Below are 14,361 nucleotides of genomic sequence, written 5' to 3'. Positions count from 1 at the left end.
AAGCCAATATAAAGAAATAGTAGTGGTAAAAAAAAGCACTTGTGGGTTTAACCAATTTTTTACAATTCTCCTTTAAGGGGGCATGACAGGGGGTGTGTCCTATGCCTGTATACTTTTGCTGATAGGTGTCCCTCATTCACCATCTCAAAAGGTTGGGAGGTATGCTTTAGCTATACCTTACTATACCTTAAGAAAAATCTTCCCAATGGGGCACAGAGAGCACAAAAAAATATATATGTATATATATATATATATATATATATAATGTTAATTTCAGGGGTTCCAACCTCATTCAAATTAATGTAACTTGCCTTTTCCTTAAAGGAAAAATTAAAATAAATAAATGCACATTTTTTTTTTTTCAGGTAAAAAAATGTGCATTTATTATTATTTGTTGCAGGAGCCTGTAAAGCATTGCACCAACAATCAGCAGACCTCTGATGCCATGCAGGTCTCCAATGATCGGATGAAGCATGAAACATGTTCCTAAAGGTGAACTGATCCTAAAGTATCATAGATTCATTTTTATTCAAGAGAACCCATGCCATTTTATTATTCACCTGTATAATTGTAAATAGGTTGTTTAGTGCTCTGTATTTTCTTCATGTTGTGGTCCCCCAGGTGGGTTATGCCATAATGTACTAATATGCACAGCAGTGGCGGCTGGTGCTCAAAATTTTTTGGGGGGGCGCAATTTTTTTTTTTAAATCATCAATTGCAGCCACTGTGCCATCAAACGCAGTCACTGTGCCATTAAACACTGCCACTGTGCCATCAAACGCTGCCACTGTGCCATCAAACTCTGCCACTGTGCCTTTAAATGCTGCCACTGTGCCATCAATTGCAGCCGCTGTGCCATCAAATGCTGCCACTGTGCCCAAATGCTGCCAGTGTGCCCATCAAAGGCTGCCACTGTGCCCATCAAACACTGCGACTGTGCCCATCAAACGCTGCCACTGTGCCATCAATTGCAGCCACTGTGCCATCAAGTGCTGCTGCAGTGCCCATCAAGTTCTGCCACTGTGCCAAAATGCTGCCAGTGTGTCCATCAAATGCTGCCAGTGTCCCTCCCGGGACACCCCGCTCACCCCCCCGTGGATAGATCATGGAACACCCCACTCACACACCGTGTCCTCTTCTCCAGCATCTCCTCTACAGTCAGCTTCCTCCGCTCTGTTCCACTTCCGCCAAAGGGCTGAGCATCCAATAGGGACACCTGGTGCTTTGGCCAATCAGAAAACAGGTCTCACTGACCAGCCTCCTGATTGGCGAGAAGTCATTGCGGTGTGAAAATAGCAAATATTAGCAAACGCAGCCACTGTGCCATCAAACGCTGCCACTGTGCCCATCAAACGTAGTCACTGTGCCATTAAACACTGCCACTGTGCCATCAAACACTGCCACTGTGCCTTCAAATGCTTCCACTGTGCCATCAATTGCAGCCACTGTGCCATCAATTGCAGCCACTGTGCCCAAATGCTGCCAGTGTGTCCATAAAACGCTGCCACTGTGCCCATCAAACACTGCCACTGTGCCCATCAAACGCTGCCACTGTGCCATCAATTGCAGCCACTGTGCCATCAAATGCTGCCACTGTGCCCAAATGCTGCCAGTGTGCCCATCAAACGCTGTCACTGTGCCCATCAAACGCTACCACTATGCCATCAAACGCTGCCACTGTGCCCATCAAATGCTGCCACTGTGCCCATCAAACGCTGTCATTATGCCCTCAAATGCTGCCACTGTGCCATCAATTGCAGCCACTGTGCCATCAAACGCTGCCACTGTGCCCATCAAATTCTGCCACTGTGCCCAAATGCTGCCAGTGTGTCCATGTGCTCACCCCCCCGCGGATAGATCGTGGAACACCCCACTAACACCCCATGTCCTCTTCTCCAGCATCTCCTCTACAGTCAGCTTCCTCCGCTCTGTCCCACTTCCGCCAAAGGGCTGAGCATCCAATAGGGACACCTGGTGCTTTGGCCAATCAGAAAACAGGTCTCACTGACCTACCTCCTAAGTGGCGGGAAGTCTTTGCAGTGTGAAAATAGCAAATATTCATTTGCTATGGTCACACAATTGGCTGAGATCAGGGCGCACTCTCTGCGCCCCGAGTCCACCCTTTTTTTAAGCCAATTAGAGCCTCTGGCTCTTATCAGGTGCTTTAAAATAATATACCGCCTCCTGTCCCTGCCATAGGCATTCATGCATCTGGTGTCCTGAAAGGGGCCTGGCACATGGATAGAGACGCGGCAGCAGGGATGGGGGGGTGGCGCCCATGCACCCACAATGCACGGGCCGCCACTGATGCACAGCATATTAGCATATTATGTCACACCCCTCAAACCGAGTCCTCCAGCGTTGTGCTGGGATCCATCAGGAGGGTCCTGGGTGCTTCCATCTTCTCCCTTTTTTCCTTCCATGTTTTGTGCCTTGAATGGCTGAGCCACGATCATTTCACTCCCACGCATGCGCACTGGCGTCACATCGCAGCAGCATGAATCGGGGGCCTGGAAATGTTTGCTGAGCTGCTTCCACAGGCGATCAAAGACTTAATACTCTTTGATTGACTCAGTGGCCTTGGAGGACCGGAATGACATTATGCCTCACTTCCGGTCCAGGCTGGAAGTAAATACATTTTTTTTAAAGCGAAAGGATCAAAAATGTTTTGAGCTACAGAAGTGATTTTGGGTCTTTTTGAGCCCAGATCACTCCATAAAGAAGACCTGTAAACCTTATTTCTATTACAAAGGGTGTTTACATTCCTTGTAATAGGAATAAAAGTGATCAAAAAAAGTTGAAGGGACAGTGAAAAAAAAAAAAAGTAAACTAAATAAGAAAAAAAAAATATAATTAACCCTTTCATGACTAAGCCTTTTTTTGGCATATGGTGTTTACAAGTTAAAATCCATATTTTTTGCTAGAAAATTACTTGAAACCCCCAAACATTATATATATTTTTTTAGCAGAGACTCTAGAGAATAAAATGGCGATTGTTGCAATATTTTATGTCACACGGTATTTGCGCAGCGGTGTTTTAAACGCAACTTTTTGGGAAAAGGGACACTTTCATGAATTAAAAAAAAAAGAAACAATAAAATTAGCCCAATCTTTTTGCATAGTGTGAAAGATAATGTTACGCCGAGTAAATAGATACTGTCACACTTTATAACATGTCACACTTTATAATTGCGCGCACTCGTGGATTGACGACAAAGTGCGGTACCTAAAAATTTCAATAGGCGACACTTTAATTTTTTTTTTACGGTTACCAGGTTAGCGTTGCAGAGGAGGTCTAGTGCTAGAATTATTGCTCTCGCTCTGACGATCGCGGCGATACCTCACATGTGTGATTTGAACACCGTTTACATATGCGGGCGCGACTTCCGTATGCGTTTTCTTTGTATATCTTTTTTTTTTTTTTTTTTTAATTAATAAATTGTTTTAAAAATAAATAAATAAAATTGATCACTTTTATTGCTGTCACAAGGAATGTAAACATCCCTTGTGACAGTAATAGGTGGTGACAGGTACTCTTTATGGAGGGATCGGAGGTCTAAAAGACCCCCCCACCCCTCCTTTACACTTCAATGTATTCAGATCGCCCCCCGGAAGCCGAGTACGCACATCTGCGTATGCTCGGCGGGAAGGGGTTAAAGTGCCCCCATCCCTCCGAGCTTGCGCAAGAAGATAATGCATACATAAGTCATGCGCTAATATGTGAATGCTATTTGCAACACGCATGTGAAGTATCGCCGTGAACGTTAGAGCGAGAGCAATAATTCTAGTGCTAGACCTCCTCTGTAATGCTAAACAGGTAACACGCAAAGGCATTTAACCACTTAAGGACCAGGCCTCTTTTTCAGATTTGGTGTTTACATGTTTAAAACATTTTTTTTTGCTATAAATTTACAGTATAAGCCGAGATTTTCAGCCTCTTTTTTGAGGCTGAAAGTGCCCCCCTCGGCTTATACTCGAGTCATCGCCGTCTGACTGCTCGATCAGCGTATCGAGCAGACAGACGGCGGACATACTACAATTTGAAAGCCGCGCCTCCTTCTCCGCCTCCGCCTGTGATAGGCGGAACACTGAATTTCCCAGCAGCCTGTGTTCCGCCTATCACGGACATCGTCTCATCCTCGTCCGTAGTACGAGGATGAGACGATATCGGTGATAGGCGGAACACAGGCTGCTGGGAAATTCAGTGTTCCGCCTATCACAGGCGGAGGCGGAGGCGGGGCTTTTGAATTTTAGAATGGCCGCCGAGGCGATCCTGGCAAGGCACGGGACGGAGGCAAGGCAAGGCACGGCACGGGACGGGACGGAGGCAAGGCACGACACGACACGGGACGGAGGCAAGGAGGCAAGGCACGGCACGGGACGGAGGCAAGGAGGCAAGGCACGGCACGGGACGGAGGCTCGGGGCACAGGTAGGCTGGACACACACACACACACACACACACACACACACACACACACATGGACACACACACACAGGGATGGATGGATGGAGACACACACACACAGGGATGGATGGATGGATGGAGACACACACACACAGGGATGGATGGATGGATGGAGACACACACACACACAGGGATGGATGGATGGAGACACACACACACAGGGATGGATGGATGGATGGATGGACACACACACACACAGGGATGGATGGATGGATGGACACACACACACACAGGGATGGATGGATGGATGGACACACACACACACAGGGATGGACGGACACACAGGGACGGACACACACACAGGGATGGACAGGCATATCTCACCCTCGGCTTATACACGAGTCAATAAGTTTGCCAGTTTTTTTGGGGGTAAATTGGGGGCCTCGGCTTATATTCGGGTCGGCCTATACTCGAGTATATACGGTACTTAGAACCCCCAAACATTTTATATATTTTTTTCTAACACCCTAGAGAATAAAATGGCGGTCATTGAAATAAATTTTTTCACACCGTATTTGCGCAGCGGTCTTACAAGCGCACTTTTTTGGGAAAAAATTCACTTTTTTGAATAAAAAAATAAGACAACAGTAAAATTAGCCCAATTTTTTTTATATTGTGAAAGATAATGGTACGCCGAGTAAATTGATACCCAACATGTCACGCTTCAAAATTGCGCCCGCTCCTGGAATGGCGTCAAACTTTTAGCCTCAAAAATCTCCATAAGTGACATTTAAAAAATTCTACAGGTTGCATTCTTTGCGTTACAGAGGAGGTCTAAGGCTAGAATTATTGCTCTCGCTCTACCGATCGCGGCGATACCTCACATGTGTGGTTTGACTACCGTTTTCATATGCGGGCGCGATTCAGGTATGCGCTCGCTTCTGTGCGCAAGCTCGTCGTGACGGGGTGTTTTTATAAACCTTTTTTTTTCTTATTTATTTTAATTGATTTTATTTATTTTTACACTGTTTTAAAAAAAAAAATGGATCACTTTTATTCCTATTACAAGGAATGTAAACATCCCTTGTAATAGAAAAAAGCATGACAGGTCCTCTTAAATATGAGATCTGGGGTCAAAAAGTCCTCAGATCTCATATTTGGACTAAAATGCAAAAAAATAAATAATAAAAAATATACCTTTAAGAGGTATGGGCGGAAGTGACGTTTTGACGTCGCTTCCGCCCTCCTATGGTATAGAGACGAGTGGGGGCCATCTTAGCCTCACTCGTCTCCATACCCAGCTAGCGAAAGGACCCGATCGCCTCCGCCGCTACCGACGGCTCCGGTAAGCGGCGGAAGGTGCGGGAGGGCGGCGGGTGGCACCTCTCCCGCCGCTGATAGCGGTGATCTCGCAGCGAATCGGCCACGGAGACCACCGTTATCGTACAGCCGACCGGCGCCTGAAGAGATGGATATATCGGTTGTGGCAGCAGCTGCTGCTGTTACCGAGATATCCCTTTTCAAAAATAGGACGTACATCGGCGTGCGCTGGTCGGGAAGTGAAGCATCACCTATGAAAAAAAAGCATCACCTACCATAGTTTGATGCCATTCCAGGAGCGGGCACAATTTTAAAGCGTGACGTGTTAGATATCTTTTTATTCGGCATAACATCATCCTTCACATTATACAAACAAACTGGGGTAAATATTGTGTTGTGTTTTTTTTTATTATTATTATTATTATTCATTAATAGACGTGCACACTGAAATATTTGTTTCAGAACTTCGTTCTCATCCAAAAAATACATTTATTTGGTTACTCCCGAAATTAGTTTTTATTTATTTTGTTTCGTTAAAAATGCATTAGTCCGAAAATCCGAAATAATTAAAGCGGAGGTCCACCCTAAAATGGACCTTCCGCTCATCGGAATCCTCCCCCCCTCCGGCGCCACAATTGGCACCTTTCAGGGGGGAGGGGGGTGCAGTTACCTGGATAATCCAGGTAACTGCACCCACTTCCGGGATAGCTTTCTGCGGAAAGGGGCGTAGATTACGCCCCTTTCCGCAAGTGCCCGCCCCTTTCCGCAAGTGCCCCGCTGCCTGCTGGGAAAACACACAGATCCTAGAGGCAGCGGGGACCGTCCTTATTGCGCAGCGCGGCTTGCGCATGCGCAGTAGGGAACCGGGAAATGAAGCCGAAAGGCTCCATTTCCTGATTCCCATACCCAAGATGGCGGCGGCAGCACCCGAGAAACGATCTACAGATCGGCTTCGGGTGCCGACATCGCGGGCGCGCTGGACAGGTAAGTGTCACTATTTTAAAAGTCAGCAGCTGCAGTATTTGTAGCTGCTGGCTTTTAAAAAAAAAAAAAACCCCGGAGTCCCGGCGGACTCCCGCTTTAAGGTCGAATCTGTCATTGAAGGCTTATGGTGTCTGTTGAATGTTCTAAGCCCTTGTACACACGGTCGGAGAATCTGTCGGAATGAGTCTTATCGGACCGCGTCGTCAGATAATCCGACTGTGTGTGGTATGCATCTGACTGATTCCGTCCGAATCTCCGTCCGACCCAATTTTCCAACATGTTGGAAATATTTCCCGACCAACTGGGCCGAACGGGCCTAATCCGATCATGTGTAGAGCATTTTCATCGGACCAAGTGCCACGCATGCTCAGATCAAATTCCTACATCAAAGCTATTGGCTACTAGCCTGAATGTAGTCCCATCGTAACGAAATTACGTCATCACGTGCTGAAAGATCGGATTTTTCGCCAACTTGGCCCGACCGTGTGTATGCAACAGTTTCGGACACAATCCGTCGGACTAAATCCGACGGGCAAAATCCAACTGATTTGGTTGGCAAAATCTCCGACCGTGTCTACGTGGGCTAAGAAGATTCGATGGAATAGCTTGTAGGCGGAAGATTCGGCAGAGCAGCTAAACTCTATGACGCTGCAATCGTACATTTCCGGTCTAATGTTGTATGACACTAGTAATAATTATAATTATTAATCAGTCAACCAACATTAGAATTCTTCTATAGCCTATGGGCAGAGCATTTGACCAGAAATGTCCACACGCAGCGACTGCTTCGTCGAATCTTCATGTTGAATCTTTTCTCTCTATGTTGAATAATCTTGGACTAATAGAGTTAGGTTAGGCACATTCAACCTTTTTTGCTATTATCTCTATAATGTCGAATCTTTCTCTCTATGTCGAATCTTTTCTCTCTATGTTGAATAATCTTGGACTAACAGAGTTAGGTTAGGCACATTCAACATTTTTTGCTATTGTCTCTATAATGTCGAATATTTTCTCTCTATGTAGAATAATCTTGGACTAATAGAGCTAAGGTTAGGCACATTCAACCACAGGTTTGATGGACACAGATCGCTATTGTCAGTGTCATGTCGAATCTATCTATATCAAACTGTTGTCACAAAAATAAAAATAAAGCATTTGTTTATGTCGGATCTTTCAGTTTTCGGATTCTGCACATTCGTTATTGTTTGTTGAAACAATAACGAAAATACTCGAAATTCGGAAGAAAATGCATTCGGACGAAAACGAATGCACATGTCTATTCATTAAACGGTATTATTTTTTTAAAAATTGCCTTTGCAAAACCACTGTGCAAATACAATGGGACAAATTGCAACAATCGCCATTTTATTCCCTAGGGTCTCTACTAAAAAAAAAAAAAAAATTATAATGTTTGGGCTAAAGTGATAGAAAAGAGTATCCCTGCGCTATCGTAACTAAAATCTTTTAAGCCTCAAATAGGGTTGCAGCCAAACACCGACAGGGGTATAAGCCCTACCACTGAAACATATAACAAAAATCAAATAAATGGTGCTGCGCTCCCTTAAACCATTAAACTAAATAATATTAATCCATAAAATGCTGATCAATAAATACATAAATTATCTGTGAATAATTCGTGATCAGTGATTAAAGTGACTAGTGCAACAAAACATTCCAAACGAATATATATATATATATATATATATGTGTGTGCAGAAATAAAAATCACATATATAAAATCGCATAAATCAAGGCAAAATCGCATAAAATCACACAGTGAAAGTGATAAATGCCAATAAATAAATTATCTTACTCGGTGTAACTAAAAACACATAAAGTCGCATAAATAGAAAAGAAATCGCATATACCCATACAGTGATAAATGCAAAAAAAAAAAAATATCACACAAAGTGTGTATAAAGCAAAACTTGATGGTGAAACATTCAGTGCAAGCAAATGTAAAAAATCTCTCAGACTGCAAGCAAAATAAAAATAAAATTAAAAAGTGGCAAAGAGTCCGTAAGGTGCTTCTTGTAGTAGCAGGTGCAATACAACGCAAACTGTCCTTACGGACTCTTTGCCACTTTTTAATTTTATTTTTATTTTGCTTGCAGTCTGAGAGATTTTTTACATTTGCTTGCACTGAATGTTTCACCGTCAAGTTTTGCTTTATACACACTTTGTGTGATATTTTATTTTTTTGTATTTATCACTGTATCGGTATATGCGATTTCTTTTCTATTTATGCGACTTGTTGTGTTTTAAGTTACACCGAGTAAGATAATTTATTTATTGGCATTTATCACTTTCACTGTGTGATTTTATGCGATTTTGCCTTGATTTATGCGATTTTATATATGTGATTTTTATTTCTGCACATATATATATATATATATATATATATGCGTTTGGAATGTTTTGTTGCACTAGTCACTTTAATCACTGATCACAAATTATTCACAGATAATTTATGTATTTATTGATCAGCATTTTATGGATTAATATTATTTAGTTTAATGGTTTAAGGGAGCGCAGCACCATTTATTTGATTTTTGTTATAATGTTTGGGCGTTACAAGTAATTTTCTAGTAAACAATATTAATTTAAACTTGTAGACAAAAAGAAAATGGCTGATCTGCAAGTGGCATTCATGATACCTTTCCCCATTTTTTTTTTCCTTCTAAATAAATATAAAGTTATTTTGTCTAGTTGGCTATGCTATAATTTCTGCTTGTCCTTCTTTCAAATTTTTACTGTGAATGTTTAGTTTAGTGTAGAGTGAGCAAAAGTTAAAATTAGTTTTGATGCCATTTCTACTTTTTGGATTATTTCGAATTTTTACTTATATTACATGTATATGTTATTATTATTATTATTTTTGCAGGGCATCTGAATTTTATATCTAATCCCTGACAACATGTCTTCACATTATCCTGTTTATGTCAGTTATATTTTCCACATGGTGGCTCTTTCTTTGATATCTCTGTTGGGAACAATCGGAAATGGTCTTGTCATCTGGTTCGCTGCCTTCAGGATGAAGAAGACGGTCAACTCAATTTGGCTTGTAAGTTTAGCTGTTGCCGATTTTACCTTCAGCTTATTCCTACCCTTAACCATCACATATTTGGCCCTTAACTATGGGTGGCCATTTGGAACCTTCATGTGCCACCTAAACCATCTTGTTTTATTCATCAATCTGTCTGCCAGTGTCCTACAACTCACCGTCATCAGCATTGATCGCTGCATCGCCGTGGTTTTCCCCGTTTGGTGCCAGAACCATCGCACCGTGAGACTGGCTGTGAAAGTCGTTGTTGCAGTTTGGATCCTGTCTCTTATATTTAGCATACCTTACAGCATAGACACAAACTCAGCAGGCTTAACTTCGCTTTTGATTTGCTATATACCCGAAAGCGGTGCAAGTTTTATATACAAAGGTCAAGTCATCGTACGATTCATTGGCTTTTTTCTTGTACCTTTTCTGATCATTCTCTTGTGTTACGCTGTGATCTTTTGGCGCATCCACAGAAATCGTATAGCCGTATCTACCAAGCCCTTCAAAGTTATTGCTGCTGTTATATTATCCTTCTTTATTTGTTGGTTTCCTTATCACCTCTTTTCCATATGGATGCTCGTCGCACCAAATGATTTTGAACTCCATGTTAAGCTCCATGTTGGGACGGTGATATCTACCTGCTTGGCTTATGCAAACAGTTGTGTCAATCCAGTCCTCTATGTCTTCATGGGTCGAGACTTCAAAGAGACATTCTGGAGGTCCATCCAGTCTACTCTTGAGAAAGCATTCAGTGAGGAGGCCAACCAAGTCAAGACAAATAGAAATATAGGTGACTGCACATCCTCAGCGACGTGTGCAATAAGCCAGTTATGAAAATGATTTACTAAAGTATGGCATTACATCTAGGTCTGGAATCCAAATGCTTAGATTTAACCACTTCAGCCCCGGAAGATTTGGCTTCTGAATGACCGGGCCATTTTTTGCGATTTGGCACTGTGACGCTTTAATTGACAATTGCGCGGTCGTGCGACGCTGTGCCCAAACAAAATTTACGTCCTTTTTTTCCCCACAAATAGAGCTTTCTTTTTATGGTATTTGATCGCCTCTGCGGTTTTTATTTTTTTTCCCGCTTTAAACAAAAAAAGACCGTCAATTTTGAAAAAAAACACAGTGGGGGTTATTTACGAAAGGTAAATCCACTTTGTACTGCAAGTGTAAATCTGAGGGGTAGATCTGAAATGAGAGGAAGCTCTGCTGATTTTATCATTTAATCATGTCCAAGCTAAAATGCTGGCTTTTATTTTCCTTGCACGTCCCCCTCGGATCTACAGCGACTTTACTTCCAAGTGCACTTGCAGTGCAAAATGGATTTGCCTTTCGTAAATAACCCCAAATTTCTTTTAATTTATATTTATATAATTTACTTTTTGCTATAATAAATATCCCTTTTTTTTAAATAATTTTTTTTCTATGTTTAGGCCGATATATATTCTCCTACATATAAAAAAGGTATGGGGGCCTGGTTACTGCCCTGGGGATATGTATAAATGCATGCAGTGATTGTAATGTTACTGAAAGGGAAACTATAAAAATGTAAAATTCCTTTAAATACAGTGACTGGGATGTCCCCTTAGCCCCTGTACACACGGTCGGAGATTCAGCCAACCAAATCCGTCGGATTTTGCCCGTCGGATTTAGTCCGACGGATTGTGTCCCAAACTGTTGCATACACACGGTCGGGCCAAGTTGGCGAAAAATCCGATCTTTCAGAACGTGATGACGTCATTTCGTTACGATGGGACTACATTCAGGCTAGTAGCCAATAGCTTTGATGTAGGCACTTGCGTGGCACTTGCATGGCACTTGGTCCGATCAAAATGCTATACACATGATCGGATTAGGTCCAACCGGCCCAGTTGGTCGGGAAATATTTCCAACATGTTGAAAAATTGGGTCGGACAGAGATTCGGACGGAATCAGTCCGATGCATACCACACACAGTCAGATTATCTGACGACACAGTCCGATAAGACTCATTCCGACAGATTCTCCGACCGTGTGTACAGGGCTTTAGTCTGCCTGTAAAGTGGCACATCAGTACCATGTATAGAACCTGCTGCAGCAAAACTGACAAAAATAAAAGGAAAAAAAAATGAGATTTATATTTCCGGCAATACAATACCTTTGCGGGCAATACAAAAATTATAAAAAAAAGTGTGGGGGTCCCCCCCAATCCAAACTAGGCCCTTTGGATCTGCTTAAAATACTGAAAATATTGCATAAAAACTGCTAAAATAAAATTAAGTGTAAGCCCTTGTACACACGGTCGGAGATTCTGACGGAATGTGTCCTATCGGACAGTTTTGTCGGATAATCCGACTGTGTGTGGTCTCCATCGGACTGTTTCCGTCGGACTGTTTCCAACTTGTCCATAAAATTTTCTGACAAAATGCTCCGATCGGACATACTCCGATCATGTGTAGCCTACTCCGACAGATAAAGTGCCATGCATAATCAGATCAAATTCCTAGACCAAAGCTATTAGCTACTAGCCTGAACGTAGTCCCGTCCTAACGAAATAACGTCATCACATTATGTACAATCGGATTTTCCGATAGTTTTGTCCACCCGTGTGTATGCAACAGTTTCAGACAAAATCCGTCAGACAAAAGTGTGTACAAGGGCTCAGACAGACCCCATGGCAAGATATTGTCCTCAGTTAATCCAAGAAGTCCTTTACTTGTACTAGATATATCTCAGAAGGAAAATCACTGATAAGCTGGAATGCATTATGTTAAATGTTGAGCAACCTCCACCAGTGAAAGGAAATCTCCTCAATTAGGTCACTGTGAGGAGTAAGGCTTACCTGTAGGTCCAAGCAATATCTCCTAAACCTATATGGTTTAGGAGATATTTGCCCGAAAACGGGCACCGCTGTCTACGGCGCATGCGCCGTAGACAGCGGCGCGCAGGCGCACTGAGTGAGGCATTTCCAAGAATGGAGCTGCCGCGCGTGTCGACTCCCGTGCGCATGCGTGGGAGTGACGTCATCGCGGCTTCGCCGAATGACAGCGGCGCAGCTGCGAGACGCCACCAGCAAGATGGATGCGGCGGACTACAGGGGACAGCGGCGACTTCGCTGGCTCCTGTGTCAGGTAAGTGACACATAATGGGCTACTATGCGATGCATAGTAGTCCATTATGCTTTGTCTTTGCAGGGAATGAAAGAGGAAGTAAACTCATCAGGGTTTACTTCCTCTTTAATATGCAGATAAGATGGGTGCTCTGGGAAGGTGCATGTACACATGCTCATGTAAATATGTGTGTGCACCCATTTGTGCTCTTGTACTACTGTTCATGTGCTGGCATGGATGCATGTTCATTGTACTTAAATACAATATGACATTTAATGTGGTGAGATATTTGCATGCATTTGATAGATATATATTTATAGATATATATATATATATATATATATATATATATATATATATATATATATATATATATATATATATATATATATATATATTATGTTTTCTATGGAATTCATGTGTATCCTTTTTATGAATTTATATATCTATGTGCACAGGTGTGTGTGTGTAGGATCATTCCTTTTCACATGTTTCTAACACAAAACAATTTAAACAATATTAGTAGTAGTAAACCATCAACCTGTTAAGGCTTTTTAATGTTTTTATGCTATAATGTTTCATTTTTGCTAATACACTTCTGTTATCGCTACTATTATTTCAAAATTTAAATATGTGCAATTTTAATTATTATATCAATTTGAATCTATACTCCTACTATACGTCTCCAGTCTATACTGTGTAGCATACATTTTCTATGTGCTCTGTACTATACATATATGTGATCTCTATTTTATCTAGAGTGCTGCAATGTGGACTGGTATAGTGTTAAGGAGAACTAATTACTCATCACATGATATATCTCCCAACTAGCCACTCCTTTCCATGTTGATTTATGTTGGTCTACCAGTTTACACAGACTCTGTTCCTGTTTCCAGGGCTCTGATGAAGAGGTTGTCCTCGAAAAGAGTCGGCCTCTTTTTAAGTACTTGCCCTTGCAAGGGTATGTCCTACTTCTAACCTTTTAAGTGCATATTTTGTTACCTATCTTTTACATTACGTAGTCTATATATATTTTTTATATGTATGTATTCTATTATACATGAATAAACTGTGATTTTGATGCAAGCGGTTAATCATGTGCCTTCCTTCCCATGCTATTAGACTTCTGTTGGTGTACACAGTACTATGCACCCCTGGTGCAGTTGATACTACTTTTCTGGTGGTGTACACAGTACACAATACAAACAGGGAACCCATAGTTGCTATTAGACTTCTGTTTGTGTACACAGTACCTGCACCCCTACAGCAGTTGCTACTACTTTCCTGTTGATGTACACAATACAGTGCACCCATAGTTGTTATTACACTTCTGTTGGTGTACACAGTACCGTGCACTTATAGTGCAGTTGCTACTACGTTTCTGGTGGTATACACAGTACACAATACAGTGTAGTGCGGTGTTGCAAGACAAAATCCCCATCATGACCGAAAGGCCCCCAAGGAGAGGCAGATGCTCACAGGCCACTAAAAGAGGGTAATCAGG

At 42.2% G+C, this 14,361-nt stretch overlaps 1 protein-coding gene across 1 annotated transcript; it reads left to right on the top strand.

Moving 5' to 3' along the window:
• The first annotated feature begins 9,598 nt into the window (after positions 1 to 9,598).
• LOC143933151 (chemerin-like receptor 1) lies at positions 9,599 to 11,139 on the top strand. The gene has a single exon (XM_077456087.1). The coding sequence runs from the start codon at positions 9,628 to 9,630 to the stop codon at positions 10,594 to 10,596; it is 969 nt and encodes a 322-aa protein (XP_077312213.1). The 5' UTR covers positions 9,599 to 9,627; the 3' UTR covers positions 10,597 to 11,139.
• Positions 11,140 to 14,361: the final 3,222 nt, after the last annotated feature.

This window comes from Lithobates pipiens, unplaced genomic scaffold, assembly GCF_037356315.1.
Source record: "Lithobates pipiens isolate NorthernLeopardFrog02 unplaced genomic scaffold, aLitPip1_a1.2 Scaffold_27, whole genome shotgun sequence".
Taxonomy (NCBI): domain Eukaryota; kingdom Metazoa; phylum Chordata; class Amphibia; order Anura; family Ranidae; genus Lithobates; species Lithobates pipiens.
This window is presented reverse-complemented; position numbering and strand designations above follow the sequence as displayed.